The sequence below is a fragment of the Lithobates pipiens genome, unplaced genomic scaffold (assembly GCF_037356315.1).
Source record: "Lithobates pipiens isolate NorthernLeopardFrog02 unplaced genomic scaffold, aLitPip1_a1.2 Scaffold_13, whole genome shotgun sequence".
Taxonomy (NCBI): Eukaryota; Metazoa; Chordata; class Amphibia; order Anura; family Ranidae; genus Lithobates; species Lithobates pipiens.
Genome location: NW_027507718.1, coordinates 333,583,152 through 333,606,483, shown reverse-complemented (window position 1 = coordinate 333,606,483; position 23,332 = coordinate 333,583,152). Strand labels below are relative to the sequence as shown.

Genomic DNA, 23,332 nt, shown 5'->3' with positions numbered 1-23,332 from the left:
TTGTGTTTCAAACTTTATCATACCCAGGATGTCTACTAGACTCTTGTTGGACAGATTTAAGTGTGTTATTCCTAAAATTTACAGGCCTACAATAAAAAAAAAAATTTCCATGCAAAACTTTGTACCGCTTTTAGCATCTAAAATCATACCACCAGTGAAAATGTCCTAATTGGGCCCAAAGTGTCAGTATATTGTGTGGCCGCCATTATTTTCCAGTACTGCCTTAACCCTCTTGGGCATGGTGTTCACCAGAGCTTCACAGGTTGCCACTGGAATCCTCTTTCACTCCTCCATGACAACATCACAGAGCTGGTGGATGTTAGCGACCTTGCTCTCCTCCACCTTCCATTTGACCATGCCCCACAGATGCTCAATAGGGTTTAGGTCTGGAGACATTCTTGGCCAGTCCATCACCTTTACCCTCAGCTTCTTTTGCAAGACAGTGGTCATCTTAGATGTGTGTTTGGGGTCATTATGTTGGAATACTGTCCTGCAGCCCAGTCTTCGAAGTTAGGGGATTATTCTCTGCTTCAGTATCTCACAGTACATGTTGGCATTCATGGTTCCCTCAATGAACTGTAGCTCCCCAGTGCCGGCAGCACTCATGCAGCCCCAGACCATGACACTCCCACCACCATGCTTGACTGTTGGCAAGACACACTTGTCTTTGTACTCCTGACCTGGTTGCCACCACACACGCTTGACACCATCTGAACCAAATAAGTTTATCTTGGTCTCATCAGACCACAGGAATCCATGTCCTTAGTCTGCTTGTCTTCAGCAAACAGTTTGCAGGCTTTCTTGTGCATCATCTTTAGAAGAGGCTTTCTTCTGGGACCAAATTGATGCAGCGTACAGCGTATGGTCTGAGCACTGACAGCTCACCCCCCCCCCCCCCACCCCCTTTAACCTCTGCAGCAATGCTGGCAGGCTGGCAGCACTCATATGTCTATTTCCAAAAGACAACCTCTGGACATGACTGTGAGCATGTGCAATCAACTTCTTTGGTCAACCATGGAAATGCCTGTTCTGAGTCAAACCTGTCCTGTTAAACCGCTGTATGGTCTTGGCCATCATGCTGCAGCTCAGTTTTAGGGTCTTGACAATCTTTTTATAGCCTAGGTGAACTTTATGTAGAGCAACAATTATTTTTTTCAGATCTGCAGAGAGTTCTTTGCCATGAGGTGCAATGTTGAATTTCCAGTGACCAGTATGGGAGAGTGAGAGTCCGATAACACCAAATTTAACACACCTGCTCCTCATTCACACCATAGACCTTGTAACACTAACGAGTCACATGACACCGGAGAGGGAAAATGGCTAATTGGGTCCAATATGGACATTTTCACTTAGGGGGGTACTCACTTTTGTTGCCAGCAGTTTAGACATTAATGGCTATGTATTGAGTTATTTTGAGGGGACAGCAAATTTACACTGTTATACAAGCTGTACACTCACCACTACGTTACATCGTAGCAAAGTTTAATTTCTTCAGTGTTGTCACATGAAAATATATAATACATTTTTCACAAAAATGTGAGGGGTGAACTCACTTTTGTGAGATACTGTATATAAAAATGAATGAACACGGGGGCGAATGCGCAGTGGGAAACTGGGAAGTCGCTTCTGAGCGGAGCTCCGACACAGCGGGGACGCGATCACCCTCCCCGGGCTGATAAACCCCACAAATCGCCTCAAAACCTACCTGCACCCCGGGGTAAATGTCTGGTGCATGCCGTCCTCCAGGTCGCGCCGTGGGAAACCAGCGCAAAGGTCCCTCGCGAGCTATCTTCTCAGGGTCCGTGAGATGGCAGGGAAATCCCAAGATGACGCCGAGCACCAGCATGCTCCAGCTCCAGCATTCAGCCCAGTTTACTCATCTGGTGAAAGTAAGTACCCTTTACAACTCAACAAAACTGCCATGTATAACCAACTGGCTGAGAAGTTCCAAACTCCATAAATCCAAACTCCATAAATCTACCAATACTCTGCAACAAGAAATAGAGGTATTAGGAGGTAGAACTGACCTACTTGAAACAAAACATGATGAGCTACAGCTTGCAGACACAGATCTCCACAGGGATGGTGAGGCACTCACGGACTCTGTCTCCCAGCTCCAGAATCCCTTGGAGGACCTGGACAACAGGAATAGACGGAACAATGTGAGTGTCACGTACCTAGTGGTGAGCCCGGAATACAGAAGGAGACCTCTCTTGCGTCCCTGACTCACGGCCCCTGATGGTGGTGACAGGAGGCACGGGAGTCAAAGATAGCACGAGTGCCTGGCAGGATCAACAGCCGGAGGATGGATCAGGCTGACTTCAGGAACTGTAGCTGGACAAGCAGGCCTCAGTGGCAGCGGACAGGAACCAGTAGACAGCAGGAGACCAACAGGAACAGGTAGATCGCTCAGAGGCAGGCACACAGAAGAGTCGGGAAAGCCGGGTCAAACTAGACAGTCAGTACAGGAACAGATGCAGCAGGCAGAGGCAGGAACGTGGAACAGGCCGGGTCGGTAACGGATGAGCACGGATGGACCAGAGGATGAGACAGGTGCAGAGTCGTAGACAAGCCGGAGGTCAGAGGCAGGCAGAAGGCAGGGAAGGTCACAGGTCAGGCCGGGTCAATACACGAACAGATCAGATTCAGGCAATAGTCTCAGGAACGCTGTAGATCAAGCAGCAAGATCTGAAGGGAGAACTGGGTTTAAATAGCCTGCCTGGCGCCGGTAACCGCGCGTGTGCGCCTGACCGCGAATGCACGCACCCGCGTGACCGCGCGCACCCGCACAGACACGCCCAGGCTCCTGCAGGCGCGGACAGAGAGGCGACGGACCACTGTCCTCAGCCAGCCTTTCCTGACAGTGAGAATCAGAGGGGTCCCTGAGGTGGTCACTGATGTAACACCGGCCATTTACAAATTGTTCCAGTCCCTGCTACCAGCCTCCCTGGAGGCTGCGTTCGCATGTGATAGGCTTCACAGAGCCCTTTGCCCCAAACCACCTGAAGATAAGCCTCCCAGGGATATCATTCTGTGTCTCAAAGACTATCTGGTCAAGGAGGAGATTCTTAGAGCCTCCCGCAACACCCCCAACATCTCTCTTGATGGGGTTAAAATCCAAATCTACCCAGATATTTCCCCGGCCACCTTGGATAAACGTTGCAAGCTTAAAGAGATCACTACGCCACTCCAAGAAGCCAGAATTCATTACAGATGAGGTCCTCCTTTACACTACAAGTTATCCACAATGGCACCACGTACACTGGGATTACTGTACAGGAAGGAAAGGAGCTCCTGGTCAAGCTAGGCCTGATGGCCAAGGAAGATCTCCCTAGGTTTCCTTCTACCCCCTGCATCTCAGCTATCTGGGCAACCCCTTCACCTCAAAGGGACCGTAGAAGATGGCAAGAACTCAGAGGTCGCCTAAATTAATCAGCCGCAAACTTTCTCCCTCTCCGGTACTCCTACAACAAGTTAGATCCAGGACCTGGATTTCCACCTGATGGCCAAGGGTCCTTCACATATACTTTCTCGGTCTACTATGCCGAACTGGCCCTTCTCGACTTTTGAGCCCCTCTCCCCCCCCATTTTGATCACACCCCGATGCATCGCACTCCTACCCTAAAGTTCCCCGCTGTGCTGCAATACTGTAGCGCCCATTTGGTTGTCCCCCCACTCTTACTGAAACCAGCAAGACAAGGGAGCAGGAGGTAAGGAGAGAACAGGGCTGAGGACAATAGAGAGAGAGAGTCTTTTTTCACACCCCTCCCGCCCTCTCTCCTAGGACTCATATACCTGTTCTCCTGGTTCTTTTTTTTTGGCGCTTTTCTCTTGCCCCTTAACAGGTTTCCAAGAGCGTTGGACACTACTGTCCTATTATTCAGGAGGTGTTATCCCTGATTATCTACTGTTTATCTTTCAGTCGGGATGTTCTTTCCCCTCCCGACCCCAAAGGTTTGTTTCTACTTTATGAGATTTTTTTAGCATGTTCTTTTTTTTTTCTACGGGACAATTTTTTTTGTTGGATCGCATATGAGGTGCTAAATTTGATGCTGCCATATACATGGCAAATGTTATTTATTACTGTTTGCTGGGACCTGCTCCCTCCTATGTCTACCTTGACTTCCCCATTCCTTATGGATGGCGAACGACGGAAACCCACTCCTAGAGACCTCCCCCCATAACTGATATGCATAGCTGACCATTTACCAACAAAATGGGAATCAGGATAATTTCCCAGAATGTTAGGGGGTTTAATTCCCCCCAGAAGCCTAAAAAAGCTTTTCAAAATTACAAAAGCCTACGGGCGGATATCATATTATTACAGGAGACTCACTTCTCCGGAAAAAAAAACACCCTAATTATTTTGACAGATCCTACAGCATTGGGCACTATACCACATTTGGGTCCAAGTCTCGAGGAGTGGCAATTTTTGTGAAAAATGGCCTATCATTTGATATCCAAAATACTTACAAGGACCCAGCCAGTAGGTTTATTATTCTCCAAGGGTTATTACTGGGTAAGAAAGTTACAATTGCCAACGTCTATGCCCCTAACGAATCCCAGGCCTCTTTTTTTTAACCTTCTTCCAAACCTTAAACAAATTTAACTCCCCACATGTATTCCTGGCTGGAGAATTTAACCTAGTGGCACACTCGGCCCTTGATGGAAGTAAACCTAATACTACCACTAATGCCTTCCCCAAAACCCTAAAAACCTTGCTACACACACACAATCTAGTGGACTCATGGAGGACCCATAACACAGGTGCCAGAGAATACACATACTATTCCCACCCCCATGACAGTTATTCCAGACTGGATTACCTGTTTTGCTCCCCCATACTCCTTGCAAACTCCACCTCCGCCGCCATTCATTCCTGAATCCAGGTGGTTTCCCTGGATGTTTCACATATAGGCCTTAGGCTCTCCGTAGCCGGCTGGAGACTAAACTAATCTCTTCTGTCAGACCCGATTGTAATTCCCCAAATTTCTAAACATATAGATGAATACTTTACTATCAACAACACTAATGGCATCTCCCCAGCCGTGCTGTGGGTGGCCCATAAGGTGGTAGTATGGGGTCACTTAATTCAAATAGCTGCAGAAAGGAAAAAACAAAGACTTGTTGACATTACCAGACTTACTACTGACCTAGACAAACTATACCATCCACATTCACAGAATCACTCCCCAGACCTACTCAGACAAATGAATAGCCTCAGACTTGAACTTGACAAAATTCCAAAATTCTATCAGACCAAACAGAGAAAGCCTTGAGATGGTCCAAAGCCAAATTCTTCCTGCACAGCAACTCGGCTTCAGCTATGTTTGCAAGAAAGCTCAACCAATCCCTCCAACCCCCACACACATACAAACTAAGAAATCCCAAATGCAATTTAGTCTCTCACCCTTCTGAAACGCTACAAATTTTCACTAAATTTTACTCAGAACTACCCCCCCCCCCCCGACCTCTCCAGCCCTTAATACCTGGTTAGATAATTTACCCCTCCCCACCCTTACACTGGAACAAATTCAGGAATTGAACACCCCCTGCACAGATCTTGAAATTATTGGTGTTATCAAGTCCTTGAAACCCTCTAAAACTCCTGGACCAGACGCATATTCAGAACACTACTTTAAGAAATTCCTAGGCAACTTGATCCCACACCTAAAATCTCTTTTTAATCATGTCCTCGAAGGTAATAAATTCCCAGATGACGTGCTCCTGGCAAAAATGTCCCTTATTCCAAAACCCAATAAGGACCACTCCCTTCCCCAAAAGTTTCTCCTAGGAATGGTTGGTCTCTAATATGCACAAATACACAAAATATGTGGCTGTGAAGTGGTAAAGCTTCATACCAGGTCGTACTATACCCCTGCCAAATTACACAAATTCTTCCCCACAGTCACAGAGAGCTGCTTTAGAGGATGCCCTGAAAAGGGACCCCACCTACACATTTTTTGGAGCTATGCCTCTTTAAGAGTCCTCTGGCAAAGGGTTACCTTGAAGGTAGCTGAGATCACGGGGTTCCCAAACACCCTCACACACCAGATGTGCTTATTTTTTGCTGAAATTCCTGGGGCTACCCCACCCGACCAAAAGCTGGCCCACACTGTATTTAGTGTGGTTCATTGGTCTATCGCCCCTGGGGTCCCGTGGGACCAAGTCCTTAAACGTATGGCAGCCATCCAGCTTATGGAAAAGGTGTTCCACACAATCATGGACACAATACCAATCTACGATCTGAAATGGAAGTCCTGGTCCCCTGGACCATAAGATTTCCACTCCCACCTTTCTAATTTTTGTTTTTTGTGTCATGATGCTCAACTACCTGCACCCCCTTACTGGACGTCCCGTAGCATCCTTTGTTTCCTTTTTAATTGTTTGCGTTCTTTTGTTTGTTATTCTTGTCTTTGGTTTACCTGTATTTGTGAAATTTGTGGACGGACGTTACATGGCGAGTTACCAAGCCTCTCCTGCCTGGGCAAGGTTACTCACCCCAGACACTCTCCCCACGTGACCTCCGCCATTCCTTCATAGCCTTGTGTAAATCGAACACAATTTTGTTATGCAAGTATACGCACTCCATGTTGTGCAATTTTCTATGCTCACAATTTTTGTCTATTTTTCCCAATAAAATTGTTTGTATTAAAAAAATAAAAATAAATGAATGAACACACCAACATAATACAGAAATCATAACACAGAAGTACATCACATAAATAATATCAATCAGGATAAAAATGTGCACTCCATAATGCAAAGGTTGTACACTCTAGTCCTAGAGCAACTGACATTTACATTTTTTTTGATTGTCATCTAATGTGGTACATGTGGCAGCCATTAACCATGTTCACCCGAGGACCCCTAATTCAGCTACATGTCTACAATGTATTAGATGAACATTTACTGCTTTTGTTTAGTTATGATATGAAATGCCAGTCACTTTTAATATAAAAATTATTTTTCATACAATGAAAGACATTTACATCTAGTTTGATGTGAACATGCCTCCTTCTTGGCTTGCTTTATGCAGATAATCATTGTTATTAGAACCTAGCAATTTCCAACTATAGGGCTGGTTTGAAAATGACTGGCATCGGCTCTCTTCTTTTTGCAAAGAAAGGTAAAAAAAAATACTTGGAACTTTAGGAAATTAAACTGTTGATTAAACTGTTAATGGTCTATGCTAACAAAATAATAGTATAACAGTTAATTTATCAAAATCTACCAACAGAAATTAAATATGTTTATTCTAATCAAACATATTTAAAATAATTTGGTAGACAAGGTTTTTTTTATTATGCTATTGTTTGTAAAATTGGCTATTCAGCACTCAATTTTTAGCAAGGGATTTGTGTATTTCTAAAACACCTTTCTTATCCATACTGTTGCCTTCCCCCTGGAACTGAAATCCACAGTTACCATAAAATGTACAATTTTGACTTCACATGGAGTTTTTTTTATATCTAGGCTATGAGAAAATCAAGAAAATGTAATAGATACTGATAATGTAGCTCTTTGTAATTGTCTGTGGGTGAGAAAGTATAAAGTGCAAATGTTTTACAAGTTGCATGGTCTCTCATCATAGTCCTTATTTTGCTCTTTATTGCAATTAACTGTTTGAAAGATAATGTTTCTATATTAACAGCATTTATTTTAAAATTGCAATTGTGAAAAGAAAGCCAGCTACAGAAGACGGCATATCTAGAAAGCTAACTGCACATCTGTTTATTTTGTAGTGTTTCGGTTCATCCTTAGTTTTGCTGTCAGGTTTAATTTGTGTTGTTTCAGCGAAGCCCCTCATGTCCCTGATCAATGAGCCATTTAGGGGCATTCTGTATACAGAATTGCTATTATGAAGATCGTATTGTGTTTCAACAAACTATCCCATGGTTTGAGATTTATACTGAGCCTTATAAGCACCTGTTATATAAATAAGGGCTTAGTTTGTGTATTACATCTACAAGTCTTCTGAAAGCCTTCATTTTGCTACAGCATATCTAGACAGATCTGTATTGATTTTTTCCCTCCCCCATTTTTGGCAATTATATTTATTTCTGGGATTTGCATCAAAATTGCAAATAATAGGATGTTCAGGTGTTCTTATCACACCAATTCGGGGAGAAGCAAATAGATTTTCCAATGCAAAATTCAATGCAGTTAGTCATTACCCTGATAAAATGCATTAGCCGAGGGACAGCACCTGGGACAAAACACTGGTCATAGCAGTTCATATTATTTTTAAATGATTTACACTATTACAAAGAACTGTGATTGTACAATAATGGTGTTATGCTATTTTTTGTTATGTGTTAATCATCTGTGAGTGTGAACAACTGTGACAATATAGACAATTATGTAAAAGACAACATACTTCTCTCATAATAACATATATACTTAGCTACTATATGCTTTGTAATCATGCCCAAGCAGAGCTTACATTCTAGTGTCCTATACACTAGTTCAGGCTGCAGTATGGTTTGGATCAAGTTGAGGCATGGCCATTGTGTTATGTGCCTTTCTCACTCCTGGCTAGAATCAGCTTTCCTTCATTCTGTTCTAACCATGCTTAGCCCCACCACACTAAACTTCCAAATGACCCATGATCAGCTCATTCTCAGCCTTCTCTGTCCCTTGTTCATATTCAGATTCTGCGTTACTTCTCTCTGTTTCTTTGCTCTGTGAGTAACTTATTCTCTGTCTCTTCTCCCTTTCCCCTTAATCTGCAGTCTCCTGCCTTTACATCTATTCCAGTGTTCCATGGTCATCCCCCTGCTCCTCTTTCCTTTTAACTCCCTGTTGTGATAGTTTTTGCTATGCCTCCTCTTCCCCGCTCACAACTCACTAGCCTTTATTGTAAGAGGACATTTTTTTCTTACACCAATAGGGGGTACTACATTTACTGTACCTTTAATATCAAAGGAGGATTTACACTGATTACTAATGTAAAGCAACCATTTACTCTAACCATTAATGAAAAGGGAGCAATTACACTGACCACTAATGTAAAGGGATTCCGCATTGACCACTGTAATATTGCAAATATAAGCAGAAGATACCTAAGCTCCACCATACAATTGAAAAATACTTGCTGAGATTTGGTGCTCAGGCTAGGGGAACCCTACTCCCCTGTTCGAACGTCTAAAGCAGAAATTTAGCCTGCAAATCGATAACTCCATGGTATTATCCTTTATTTTGCTACATCTTATACACAGGATCAATGCCGACATGTTTTGGCTATTACAGCCTTACTCATAGCCAAGTAAGACTGCAATAGCCAAAACATGTCAGTACTGATCCTGTGCATATGATGTTGCCAAATAAAGGATAATACCAAGGAGTTATCGAGTTTACATTAATGGTTAGAGTAAATCGTTGCTTTACATTAGTAATCAGTGTAAATCCTCCTTTGATATTAAAGGTACAGTACATTTTATCAGAGCTATCAATGGTAGTAGGCTTTCACAGGCCACCAGCAAGTATGAGCAAGTATATGTGTGTAATATAGACCACAGTTCACTAGAGACAATGATGCTTGGAATTGGAGATGAATAATGTCAGGGGCCTTCGCTACAATAATCAATACCAGGGACTTCAAAATCTTATTCTGTTTATTCTTTAACCACTTGACAACTGGGCACTTAAACACCCTTAATAACCAGACCAATTTTCAGCTTTCAGTGCTCTCACAATTTGAATGACAGTTACTCAGTCATGTAACACTGTACCCATATGAAATTTTCGTCCTTTTTTCACACAAATAGAGCTTTCTTTTGGTGGTATTTGATCGCCTCTGGGTTTTTTATTTTTTGTGCTATAAATGAAAAGATACAGAACATTTTGTAAAAAAATGCTTTTTTCTTCATTTCTATAAATTTTTTTGTAAATAAATAATTTTTCTTCACAAATTTGGCCAAAAATGTATACTGCTAAATATCTTTAGTAAAAATAACCCAAATTAGTGGAAATTTTTTATTCTCTGTGAAAGTTATAGGGTGTACAAGCTATGGTGCCAATCGCTGAAAATGTATCAATTTGATCACACCTGATGTACTGACAGCCTATCTCATTTCTTGAGACCCTAACAAGCCAGTAAAGTACAAAAACCCTTCAAATGACCCCATTTTGGAAAGTAGACATTCCAAGGTATTTAGTACATGGCACAGTTAGTTTTTTGAACTTGTCATTTTTTCCCACAATTCTTTGAAAAATGAAGATTTTTTTTAATTTAATTTTTTTTCACACCAAATTGTCATTATAACAGGTTATTTCTCTCACACAGCATGTACATTCAACAAATGAAACCCCAAAATATTCTGCTGCTCCTCCTGAGTATGGCGCTACCACATGTGTGAGACTTTTACACAGCCTGGCCACATACACAGGCCCAACATTGAAGTAGCAACTTCAGGCGTTCTAGGAGCATAAATTACCCATCTAATCTCTCAACCACCTATTACACTTTTGAAGGCCCTGGAGCACCAGGACAATGGAAACGCCCACAAAGTGACCCCATTTTGGAAAGCAAACACCCCAACGTATAATCTATGAGGCATAATGAGTCCTTTGAATGGTTCATTTTTTTCCCAAAGTTTTGGGAAAATGTGGAAAAAAAATGAAAATGCATTTTGTTTTACAAAAAGTTGTCCATTTATAAGATATTTCCAACACATAGCATGTACATAGCAAAAATGACACCCCAAAATATATTCTGCTACTCCTCCTGAGTATGGCGATACCACATGTGTGAGACTTTTACACAGCCTGGCCACATACACAGGCCCAACATTGAAGTAGCAACTTCAGGCGTTCTAGGAGCATAAATTACCCATCTAATCTCTCAACCACCTATTACACTTTTGAAGGCCCTGGAGCACCAGGACAATGGAAACGCCCACAAAGTGACCCCATTTTGGAAAGAAAACACCCCAACGTATAATCTATGAGGCATAATGAGTCCTTTGAATGGTTCATTTTTTTCCCAAAGTTTTGGGAAAATGTGGAAAAAAAATGAAAATGCATTTTTTTTACAAAAAGTTGTCCATTTATAAGATATTTCCAACACATAGCATGTACATAGCAAAAATGACACCCCAAAATATATTCTGCTACTCCTCCTGAGTATGGCGATACCACATGTGTGAGACTTTTACACAGCCTGGCCACATAGAGGCCCAACATCTAAGAAGCATCATCAGGTGTTCTAGGAACATAACTTGCGCATCCAATTTCCTTACAATCTATCACATTTTTGAAGGCCCTTCATATTTCTAACATAGCACGTACATACCAAGTAAGGGGTAAACAAAAAATTACCTGTGGTTTTAGTAGTCCAATTGTCCACAGGAGGAGAGCCCTGATCCAGGCAGCAGGCAGGGACGTGGTCAGCGACAGTGAATGGAATTGTCCAGGCAGCAGGCAGGAATATTGTCCAAGTAGCAGGCTATGAAATAATGGGGAAAGGGGTAGAGGCTTCTCCCGCCCAAATCTCCTGGAAGCCTCTGAGTCTCCAGCCCCTAATTCGGGAATAACAAAACTAAAAAATTTGTTTTATTCATCCAGAAAAACTATCCTGGAGTGCCTCACATATGTGAGACCCCTTTTGTTCCCACTAGCATAGCAGGGTAAAAGATCAATCCAAGAGGCAGGCAAAAAACTTGGTCAAACAGTCCATGGTCAGTTCCAGAGAAGGCAGAGGCAGGTACAGTTTAGCGTTAGGCAGAAGCGTGGTCATATAACAGGCCAGGGTCCGTTCCGGAGAAGGCAGAGGTATGTTTAGCGTTAGGCAAAAGCTTGGTCGTATAACAGGCCAGGGTCGGTTCCGGAGAAGGCAGAGGTATGTACAGTTCAGTGCAGTGGCATTTTTTCTGACGTCTGCAGCCTGTTTCACGGGGGGGGGATTTTGTCAGGAAAGTGGCGCTCGTGGAGTCTGCTCACACAATCAGAGCGAATAGTTTCTGGTGGGCCTTCAGGGTACAAAAGGGCGGAAATAACTTCTTCTTGGTTGTACAAATAGGATACGGGGTTCTCTGTAGATTTTTGGTAAAGAACATAAGTGTTATACATAGCCAAGCTGAAAAGATAAATGGAGACTTTTTTATACCAGTGGCGGGATTTTCTTGTGGGAAGGTAGGGTTCAATCATCTGATCGTTAAAGTCCACTCCTCCCATAAACAAATTGTAATCATAGATGCAGGCTGGTTTCTGGATTGGGCCGTTTCTTCTGGAGACTTCTATGTAGGTGTCATTATGGATTGTCGTCAGCATGTGGACGTTTCGTTTGTCCCTCCACTTGACAGCCAATAGCTCCTGGTTCCGCAAAGATGCCGTCTCCCCTCGTTGTAGCCTTTCATTGACGAGTTTTTGCGGGAAGCCCTTTCTATTGGCCCTCACTGTACCACATGCTGGGGTGTCTCTCCGGTGAAGATTGCGGAAGAGGGGCAAGCTCGTATAAAAATTATCCACATAAAGATGGTATCCCTTTCCAAGGAGTGGATAGACAAGCTGCCAGACCACTCTTCCGCTGGCTCCAATGTACTCTGGGCATTCAGGAGGGTGCAGTTGGGAGTCCTTCCCTTCGTACACCAGGAAGGAGTAGATGTATCCCGTGGCTCGGTCACAAAGTTTGTACATTTTAACCCCATATCGGGCCCTTTTGCTGGGGATAAACTGTTTGATGCCAAGCCTGCCTGAGAATTTTACAAGGGACTCATCCACGGAAATATTCTGTTCGGGGGTATATAATTGGGGAATTTTTTCTGAGAAAAAATTGTCAAAAGCTGGGTCAAATTTCGGGGAAGGCACTGGGTGTTGTCATTGTAGTGGAGGAACCGCATAATCATTAGGTATAGTGATCTTGGCATAAGGGATGAGAAGAGTGGCATGTGGTGGACAGGTTTGGTAGACCAATAGGAGTACAATTGTTTTTTTTTTAAAGTCCCATAGAAAAAGTTAGGCCTAAGAAAATTTTGAATTCCTCTACAGTTAGTTCTCTCCACTGAAAGGGATTGGCATAACTAGAGCCAGGGTTGCTTACTATGTGTTGCTGTGCGTAGAGGTTGCACTGGGCCACAATGGACGATAGTAAGTCTTCGGTGAAAGCCAAATGAAAAAAATCTAGCATTGAAAAATCATCGGTGTTCACCTGGACACCTGGCTGGGAGGTGAAGGGGGGGATATTTGCTTCTCCGGAATTAGAGGGCAGCCACAGGGTGTGTTGAAGGGCATAGGGAAGGCTGGCATGGCCCCTATTCGAGGTGGACGGCACTGCTCTCGGGACTGCTCTCGGGGTGGACGGCACTGCTCTCGGGGTGGACGGCACTGCTCTCGGGGTGGACGGCACTGCTCTAGAGGTGGACGGTACTGCTCTAGAGGTGGACGGCTCTGCTCTAGAGGTGGACGGCTCTGCGCTGCTGGTAGTAGGCTGCTGCTCCACGCCAGAACTCATTCTTTTCACGGGCACATATTCCTCTTCTGATTCAGTATCAGACCCGCTGCTTGTAACGGGTTCATAGGCAGAATCCGAATCGGACTGAGAATCAGAGAGCTCCCCGCTGCTCTAATCGGTTATACTTAGAAGCTGGTAGGCCTCCTCGCTAGTAAAATAAATAAAGTCCGATCGTTTGTAGAGAATTCCGATCGGACATAGTGCCACGCATGCTCAGATCAAATTACGAAACCAAAGCTATTGGCTACTAGCCTGAATGTAGTCCCGTTGTAACGAACAAACATCATCACGTTCTGAACGATCGGATTTTCCGACAACTTTGTCCAACCGTGTGTATGCAACACCAGTTTCGGACAAAATCAGACAGATTTTGTTGTCGGAATGTCCGACCGTGTGTACAAGGGCTAAAGTCTATTAGAGGATCCCTTAATGAACTTTGAATGACATTTAGCCATATGTTAGTCCTGAAATATATCGCACCAAAAGATCCTTTCAGGACTATTGAAGAACATCCAGTTACAGTACATGCAATATGGAGGAGAAGTTTTAATTTTGTGATTGTGCCCCCTACTGGGGTATACATACCTTGAACACTTGGAATTGCATAATTATTTTTATTTTTTCTCCTTTTTTTTGGGGACGGGGGGGTTTACACAATTTTCCTACAGCTGCTATGGTTGGGTTTTTAATACTTGGCCAATTATGATTTGATTGTATTAGTTAGACTGTGGGTTTTTTGTATGTTCTAAGTTATCTTTAATTTGTTTTTGTTTTTTTTGTTTAATTGTTACGTGTGTCAGGCTACCTTGCTGGGTCTCTTGCATATACACACCCATTTAGGGATACATTACTTTACTATTACTATACTTTTGCATATTGAGGTTGAGCTCAGTCAGCACATGTGTTTCAGCTGGTGTTTAAGCTGGCTTATCCTGTAACTTTTCCCATATCTTTTTACTCTTGCACAAGGATAAGTTATTGTTGAAGACTAGTGCCTCCTTCCTTCCTTCTTAATGTGGAAGGGGGTACATTTCACTTCACTGCCTAGATGTAGTTTGTACTTGATGAGTTTAACTGCCAGCCACTGCTTCCATTAGAAAGACTAGTTCTCTTTTTGTCATTACTGATGATTTCAATAAAGGGGGCTTCTTTTCCACCATTTTCAGGTGATGACTTAGACAGATAACTATTCAACTTCATGGTCTTAGATACAAAGCTTAATCTTTTTCTGTCAAGGTGTACTCTACTAGATCAATGAGTGCCTTTTGAACTTTTAGGCACCCAGGAACTTTTTGCCAAATTTGCACACCAGGTCTTCTGTTTACCAGTTTTACAAGTTTTTGGCATAAGGTCCTTCAAGCAGAACTAATCTTTCTCAACCAACATTAAAGGGTTTGTAAGGCTGCATTATGATTTTCTGCCAGTCCCTCTCTTTTAAGCTTCCATCCTGTGCTGTGTCATTGTTTATTAGAAACAACGCCTCTAAATACCTTTGTATGCAGTATCTTCAGGCCAGTCATGTGACTCCCGGACGCTCTGATACTCCGATCTAGGGCTACAGCAGGAGGAGACAAGCTCTCCCTCTGCCGTCAGCTGGGAGTCATGAGACCGCCAAGCTGGACGCTCAGCTTCTCGCGCTGTAGCCCTGGATTGGATTAACAGAGCGGCCAGGAGTCATATGACTGGCCTGAAGATACTTCACAAAAAGGTATTTAGTGGCTTGGTTTCTAATGACACATCACAGGATGAAAGTTTAAAAGAGAGGGGCTGGCAGCAATTTTTTTTGCATTCTAGTATTTTATTGTCGGCAGCAGGGGGAGGGGGGTGGAAACAGAGACATAGATTCCCGAGCTGACAGGGAGGGGAGGGGGGAGAGCACAGAGGAGCGGGATGACGGAGGCACGTAAACTGACCACAATGTCAGGGTTCAGCAGCCATGAAAAACCATTGCCAGTTTACAGAGGGGAGGGCAGAAACTGTCAGGATCAGCCAGATTTTTAACTGCTTCCAGAGGGGCAGGTTAGACAGCACACACACTGTGCTGTTTAACCTGCAATAAGGGAACAGAATATATTTTTTTATGGAGAAACAGGGCCATATCTTATTTCTCCTGTGGGTCAAAGGAGTGCACTTAATTTTGCACTCCTGTGACCCAAATTCAGTCAACAGCAGGCTAAAGTCCTCTGTGAGCTGGCATCACAGAGCCAGTCCAGGTTTTGCAGGGATCCTAACAATAATGTTGGGATCCAACCAGATGCTTGAACAGCAGTTGGCTTAGCCCCTCCCGCTGCTAGGAGACTGAGCCAATCACTCCCACCCCCCTCCACAGCTCGGTGCTACAGTAAACAATGGAGGGGCAGAGCACACAGCAGTCCAGTGGAGCAGCGGCTTCCTGGTTTCTGGCCTAGGCCAAAATGATGTCTTATAGCCCACAAGTTTTCATGGGCATTTTTTTCTTTCATCTGGAGGAGAAGAGGGTTTTTCTCAGCTCACCCTTCTGCCTGCATGTCTGAGCTATGGACAGATAGATCCCAGGAAGTAAATGCTACATGAATAATCTACCTCACTCAGGATGGTTGCAGATAGAAATGCTAGAGGGGTGTTTTTCAAAGTAATTTATCAGCAAAATAATGCATGGATGCGTTTGCTATTATTATTATTAAAAATAAAATAAACAGTGTTTTTGGCTTGTGGTGCCTAGATACAATACCGCTTTCAGGTAGCTGTTTTGTTTGCTGTTGTTGCCCTCCCTTTAGCTGGACTAATTTTTGGGCATCCCAGCTGTCTCAGATTAACTGTGTGCTGTGTGAAGGGGGGGGGGGAGTCTCTTTCCTCCAATCAGCCTGTAGAGCTCTCCTCACTGAGCTCTGCAGTGTGTAATTTTAGCTCTCCACCCCTTTTTTATCTGGCAGCTCAGACAAGCTGTATAAATTCTTCACTTTAAAGGGATGAGAGAGAGAAGAGAAGACTGCAGATAAACATACAAATTACATAGGAGGATTTGTTTCATCTCTGTGTATCACCTGAGGCCAGCCACTTCATTTGGTTTATGTAAGGGTTTACAACCACTTTAGCGTTCAATAAAGGACACAGGTTCCACTCCTTGTGTTTATGATCTGCTGGTAAGTACTGCTTTTTTGCAAAACTGAAGCATGGTTGTAATGCAAGGGGACCTATTTGGCTGATAAATTTGCTATTTTGTTTGCCACTGTCTAAATCCCCCTGTAGGCAACAGCATAACCCAATTATCACAGATTAACAAAGTCCTGTATCCCTTAATGAACTTCAAGAAAGTATGTTTTTTTTTCCACAGTAAAACTATTGTAAAACCACTAGGAAAGGTTTGACACCTACTTGTGCTGCAGTAGAAATGACCTATGAATATCATTAGCTATGGTTAGAATATCATTAGCTATGGTCAACCCATCTCCTAGTGAGTAATTTTGAACACCATTGTAAACAACATTGATTTTTCAACACATTCCACCATACCACATAATACACAACATAATGTAGCAGCTCATCAGTTCCAAGACAAGCTCAGTTCTTGTACTGGGAAGAGCTGCTCTGTCTCTCAAAAAGATGTGGAAGAAACGGAATGTTCGGTCTTTGAATATAAGATCACAAACAGCTGTCAAGTAGACTGAATTCAAAAGTTGGATTTCTGAGCTTAGATAATACACATGCAGGTCATGGTACAGCAATTTCTCCCACTGAGAAACTTTATACATCTGAATGGTGGCTGCTGTTAGTAGCTTCAATTAGAAAAGCTTTAGTCCCTTAAATATTACTTTACAGCTACCTCTTATAGGGGCAGGCATATTTCCTCTACAGCCTTTGTTGTTGCACTAGTCCCCTAGGGGGAAAAAGGGTCCTTCAATACAGTACAGGGAAAGCCTGAACTTTCCTCAAAAAAATATGGGCAATGCTGAAAGAGACTGACCTTTATTAGAATTGTTGATTTTTCTGGCAATACAGAAGATAGTCTTCAACTGATGTTTTAAAAGTTATCAATACTAGCAAGGGCATATATGCTACTTATGGGTAAGCATGATGGTATGGGGTTTGCAGCAAATCATCTTTCTTTGATATTTGCAGTCCTGACACATTTTTCTTATTCCATAATGCACTTTGAACTATGAACCATAAACCATGAGCCATGGTCAGCAGGTTTAAAATAGTACTAAGTGGGCTGTTTGATAAGACAGCTCTCTCATTATTAAAAGGAGAACACAGAGCAGTCATATTCTCAGTGTATTGAAGCTTGTATAGGGAAAGGATAGAAAAACCTTTTTAAAGTGCACCAGGAGAATTCAGTTCTGATTGATTCTATTTAGGCGATTGTTGGCTTTTTTTCCCTATTATTAGGGATGTTTTGTCTTTACTTTAAAATTTTAGCTGTAGGGCTTGATGTTTTGGAATTTCATTTCTTTTGGGGGTATATTGTTTTTTTATTTATGCTGATAGGGATTTTTTTTTGTTTAGGGTGCTCAAAGTGCAGCATTAACTTGTTACTGACCAACTGAAGGATCAAAGTTTACCCATTCTCTCTGATTCTACAAAGAAGCATAATAATTGCCCAGAAAACTGTGCAGAGTATAATCAAGCACTCCAGCTTGAAGAGTTATGCCATATACATATGACCAGACTTCCCGTTAGACTAGGTCCGACGATCTTCCCGTCGGACTTTCGGCGGACTTCCGATGGACTTTCCGAACGAACGGACTTGGCCACACACAATCACACCAAAGTTCGACGGATTTGACCGTGATGACGTACGACCGGACTAGAATAAGGAAGTTCATAGCCAGTAGCCAATAGCTTTAAAATTAGCACTTTAGATTTTGAAAGTTGGAGTCCCATAGACTTTAATAGGGTTCTAAAGTGCATACGAAGTATGCTATATACTAGCTCCGTCGAATCTTCTTTATACATTCGACAGACACCATAAGCCTTCAAAGACAGATTCGACCGTAATTCATGTGGATTTTTGGACGAATGCAATTTTTGAACGAAAAACGAAATAAATAAAAACGAATTTCGGGAGTAACTAAATAAATTAATTTTTCGGACGAAAACGAAATTCCGAAATGAAATATTTTACTCTGCACATGTCTATTGTTTTCTAGATGTATTTGAAACTATAATGAAATGTCAACTTTATTCAGTGTCAGGAGAGGACACTCAGCAGCTGTTTACGCATCTGGATGCAGGAGCACTAGTGTGGGACACCATAACACCCTTGTTATGGTGTCCCATGCAGGTGCTCCAGTGGATACTAGGGGTTTCTCCATGTGTGAAACTTGCACAAAACAGGTAAGTATTCCAGCTTTTGAAAGGGAAAAAAATCATGTATTCAGCTTGGAACTCTGCCAAAACAGACAAATGGAAGACACTTCCAGGCAATGTTTCATATTACTATTTCTAGCCTAACATATCTGTCTGCTAAGTATACCTTTTTTGTATTCACATAGGGGAGAAAAGAAGAGGGACATCTGAGAACACCAGTAACCCCACACCTAATGAAGATGTTGATGCTGATGTTCAGGAAGTGCTTGGTGAAGTTGTAGAAATGGTGTCAACCACAGGTCAGTGTCTGAGACCACAGCTTCAGGTTATGGATAGAGGCCTGCATATTTTTAATACATTTATTTTTGGGTGATGTGGATGTTGTTGAAGAAGAAACTCACTTCAGCACTGCAACTGCACAAATCCTGATCAGTGAGATTGTGGTTTGTAATCATGATTTAGAACAAATAAAACAAAACATCCATGATGTTCAAAAAAGACTGAGCAACATCATCAATATTTCAGGGAAAATCTAAACAAAAATAACATTTTATAGTTGCCGTTATGTTGTACATGTTTTTACAGTTTTAAATGAATTGGAAAGCAGACTTTTGAAGATGCACACAGTGTGTCAACATGTGCTATCTCCCATCATGGGATATCAATGTATGCATTTTGTGGGTGCAACCCTTTCCTCCAAACTAAAGTAGGTGAGAGGAAGGGGTTGCAACCCTGAAATACGTCCATTGATCCTCCATGATGGGAGCTAGCACATGTTGACACACTGGGGCTCATTTCAAAAAGGCAAAACCACTTTGCACTGCAAGTGCAATGCAAGTGCACTTGAAAGTGCAACTTGTAGGGCAAAGTGGATTGGCCTTGCTGAAATAAGCCCCAGTGTGTCAACATGTGCTAGCTCCCATCATGGGGGATCAAAGGACGTGTTTTGGGGGTGCAACCACTTCCTGTCACCTACTTTAGTTTGGAGGAAGGGGTTGCACCCACAAAATGCATACATTGTTATCCCATGATGGGAGATAGCAGATGTTGACACACTGTGTGTTTTGGAGCTTTAGCAAAATAGATGTAGGGAAAAGACACATATTTGAGGCATGGGATCATGAGGGAAATCCAAATTTTGAGTCCCAATTTGTGTGCATCTTCAAAATTTGGCTTTTAGAGGGGTGAGATCACTCCATCTGATGAAGGCAAGATCAACACAGTTTTAACATACTAATGTCTCATATGGCCTTTACTTTAGCAAAGTTGAACTTTGTAAGTTCCTGAGTTGGGGATGTATATGTTATGTTTTTAAACATGCCTGTTTTGCCCCAAAAAAGGGAAATTAATGTCAAACATACATGTTATACACCAAGATGTTAGTTTGTTCAAAAACCGTTTAAAATGCACATGTGAATGTGCTTGGAGTAAAACGTTTTATACTCAACAATGTGTGGCTTCTTATTTCAATGCTCAATACAGGTGTATTTGTTAAGTTGGTGTAGTTACAGTGACAATGTGCTGTAAAATGTGCCAAAGTCAGGCCAATTTAGGGACTCCAAGCAATTAATTCAAGGAGTTGAAAAGGATGAATATTTTTATCATTAATGCATTACATACATTAACCGCTTCAGCCCCGGACCACTTTTTGCGATTTGGCACTGCATTGCTTTAATTGACAATTATGCGGTCGTGCGACGTGGCTCCCAAACAAAATTGACGTCCTTTTTCTCACAAATAGAGCTTTCTTTTGGTGGTATTTGATCCCCTCAGCGTTTTTTTTTTTTTGCGCTATAAACAAAAAGAGAGCGTCAGTTTTGAAAAAACATAATTTTTTGCTTTTTGCTATAATAAATATCCCCAAAAAATATATTACAAAAATTATACGTATCCTTCTACATATTTTTGGTAAAAAAAAATCACAATAAGCGTATATTGATTGGTTTGCACAAAAGTTATAGTGTCTACAAAATAGGGGATAGTTTTATGCCATTTTTATTAATAATTTTTCTTACTAGCAATGGCAACGATCAGCAATTTTTATCTTGACTGCGACATTATGGCGGACACGTCGGACAATTTTCACACATTTTTGGGACCATTGGCATTAATACAGAGATCAGTGCCATTGATTACTGTAAAAATTTCACTGGCAGTGAAGGAGTTAACACTAGGGGGCAGTGAAGGGGTTAATGTGTGTCCTAGTTTTTGTTCTAACTGAAGGAGGATGGGGACTGTGCAAGGAAACTAACAGATCGTTGTTCATATTCTGTATGAACAGACGATCTGTCAGTTCTCCCCTCAGAGAACCGGAAACTGTGTGTTTACACACACAGTTCCGGGCTCTCCATGTCCCCTGAGCGATCGCGGGGGCCCGGCGGTGATCGAGACAGCCATGCACTCGAATCGGCTCAGGGAGCGGGAGGCCACAGGCCGAAGCAACGTTACATAATGTCGTTTCTCCCAGCCGTGCCATTCTGTCACCTCATGTATCAAATAAGTTACGTTTGCACTATTGAAGAAAATGCCCAAAATTAAAAGGCCATTTGAGAACCTAGGAGGCAGATAAGAAGCAAAAACAGTAATTTAAATTATTATTATTATTATACAGGTTTTATATAGCGCCAACAGTTTGCGCAGCACTTTACAACATGAGGGTAGACATCACAGTTACAGTGCCTTGCGAAAGTATTCGGCCCCCTTGAACTTTTCAACCTTTTGTCACATTTCAGGCTTCAAACATAAAGATATAAAATTTTTATTTTTTGTGAAGAATCACCAACAAGTGGGACACAATTGTGAAGTGGAACGAAATCTATTGGGTATTTTAAACTTTTTTAGCAAATAAAAAACTGAAAAGTGGTGCATGCAAAATTATTCGGCCCCTTTACTTTCAGTGCAGCAAACTCACTCCATAAGTTCAGCGAGGATCTCTGAATGATCCAATGTTGTCCTAAATGACTGATGGTGATAAATAGAATCCACCTGTGTGTAATCAAGTCTCTGTATAAATGCACCTGCTCTGTGATAGTCTCAGGGTTCTGTTGAAAGTGCAGAGAGCATCATGAAGACCAAGGAACACACCAGGCAGGTCCGTAATACTGTTGTGGAGAAGTTTAAAGCCGGATTTGGATACAAAAAGATTTCCCAAGCTTTAAACATCCCAAGGAGCACTGTGCAAGCGATCATTTTGAAATGGAAGGAGTATCAGACCACTGCAAATCTACCAAGACCTGGCCGTCCCTCTAAACTTTCAGCTCAGACAAGGAGAAGACTGATCAGAGATGCAGCCAAGAGGCCCATGATCACTCTGGATGAACTGCAGAGAACTACAGCTGAGGTGGGAGAGTCTGTCCATAGGACAACAATCAGTCGTACACTGCACAAATCTGGCCTTTATGGAAGAGTGGCAAGAAGAAAGCCATTTCTCAAAGATATCCATAAAAATTCTTGTCTAAAGTTTGCCACAAGCCACCTGGGAGACACACCAAACATGTGGAAGAAGGTGCTCTGGTCAGATGAAACCAAAATCTAACTTTTTGCCCACAATGCAAAACGATATATTTGCCGTAAAAGCAACACAGCTCATCACCCTCAACACACCATCCCCACTGTCAAACATGGTGGTGGCAGCATCCTGGTTTGGGCCTGTTTTTCTTCAGCAGGGACAGGGAAGATGGTTAAAATTGAGGGGAAGATGGATGCAGCCAAATACAGGACCATTCTGGATGAAAACCTGTTGGAGTCTGCAAAAGACCTGAAACTGGGACGGAGATTTATCTTCCAACAAGACAATGATCCCAAACATACAGCAAAATCTACAAAGGAATGGTTCACAAATAAACGTATCCAGGTGTTAGAATGGGCAAGTCAAAGTCCAGACCTGAATCCAATCGAGAATCTGTGGAAAGAGCTGAAAACTGCTGTTCACAAACGCTCTCCATCCAACCTCACTGAGCTCGAGCTGTTTTGCAAGGAAGAATGGACAAGAATTTCAGTCTCTCGATGTGCAAAACTGATAGAGACATACCCCAAGCGACTTGCAGCTGTAATCGCAGCAAAAGATGGCTCTACAAAGTATTAACGCAAGGGGGCCGAATAATTTTGCACGCCCCACTTTTCATTTTTTTATTAGTTAAAAAAGTTTAAAAAATCCAGTAGATTTCGTTTCACTTCACAATTGTGTCCCACTTGTTGGTGATTCTTCACAAAAAATAAAAATTTGATATCTTTATGTTTGAAGCCTGAAATGTGGCAAAAGGTTGAAAAGTTCAAGGGGGCCGAATAGTTTCGCAAGGCACTGTACATTACAATTTGGTACAAGAGGAATCAGAGGGCCCTGCTCGTTAGAGCTTACAATCTAAAAAGGAAGGGTCAATTGATACAAAAGGTAATAGCTGTGGGGGGATGAGCTGATGGAGGAAGTAAAACAGTGTTAGTTAGAAGCAGGATAGGCTGCTTTGAAGAGAAGGGTTTTCAGGGATCGTCTAAAGATGGATAGATTAGGGGACAGTCGGACAGATTGGGGTCGGGAGTTCCAAAGGATGGGAGAAGCTCTGGAGAAATCCTGGAGGCGAGCATGGGAGGAGG

At 42.4% G+C, this 23,332-nt stretch overlaps 1 protein-coding gene across 3 annotated transcripts in view; it reads left to right on the top strand.

The window, feature by feature from the left end:
- The window catches only part of TTC29 (tetratricopeptide repeat domain 29), a 449,656-nt gene that overhangs the window by 378,723 nt on the left and 47,601 nt on the right, over positions 1 to 23,332 (top strand). For 2 of the 3 annotated variants that reach the window (XM_077476996.1, XM_077476995.1), the window contains exon 11: positions 18,928 to 19,041. The exons of the other annotated variant lie outside the window; for it this stretch is intronic. In XM_077476996.1, the coding sequence (XP_077333122.1) occupies positions 18,928 to 19,041 (114 nt within the window). The remainder of the gene's footprint in view (positions 1 to 18,927; positions 19,042 to 23,332) is intronic. 3 annotated transcript variants of the gene reach the window in all.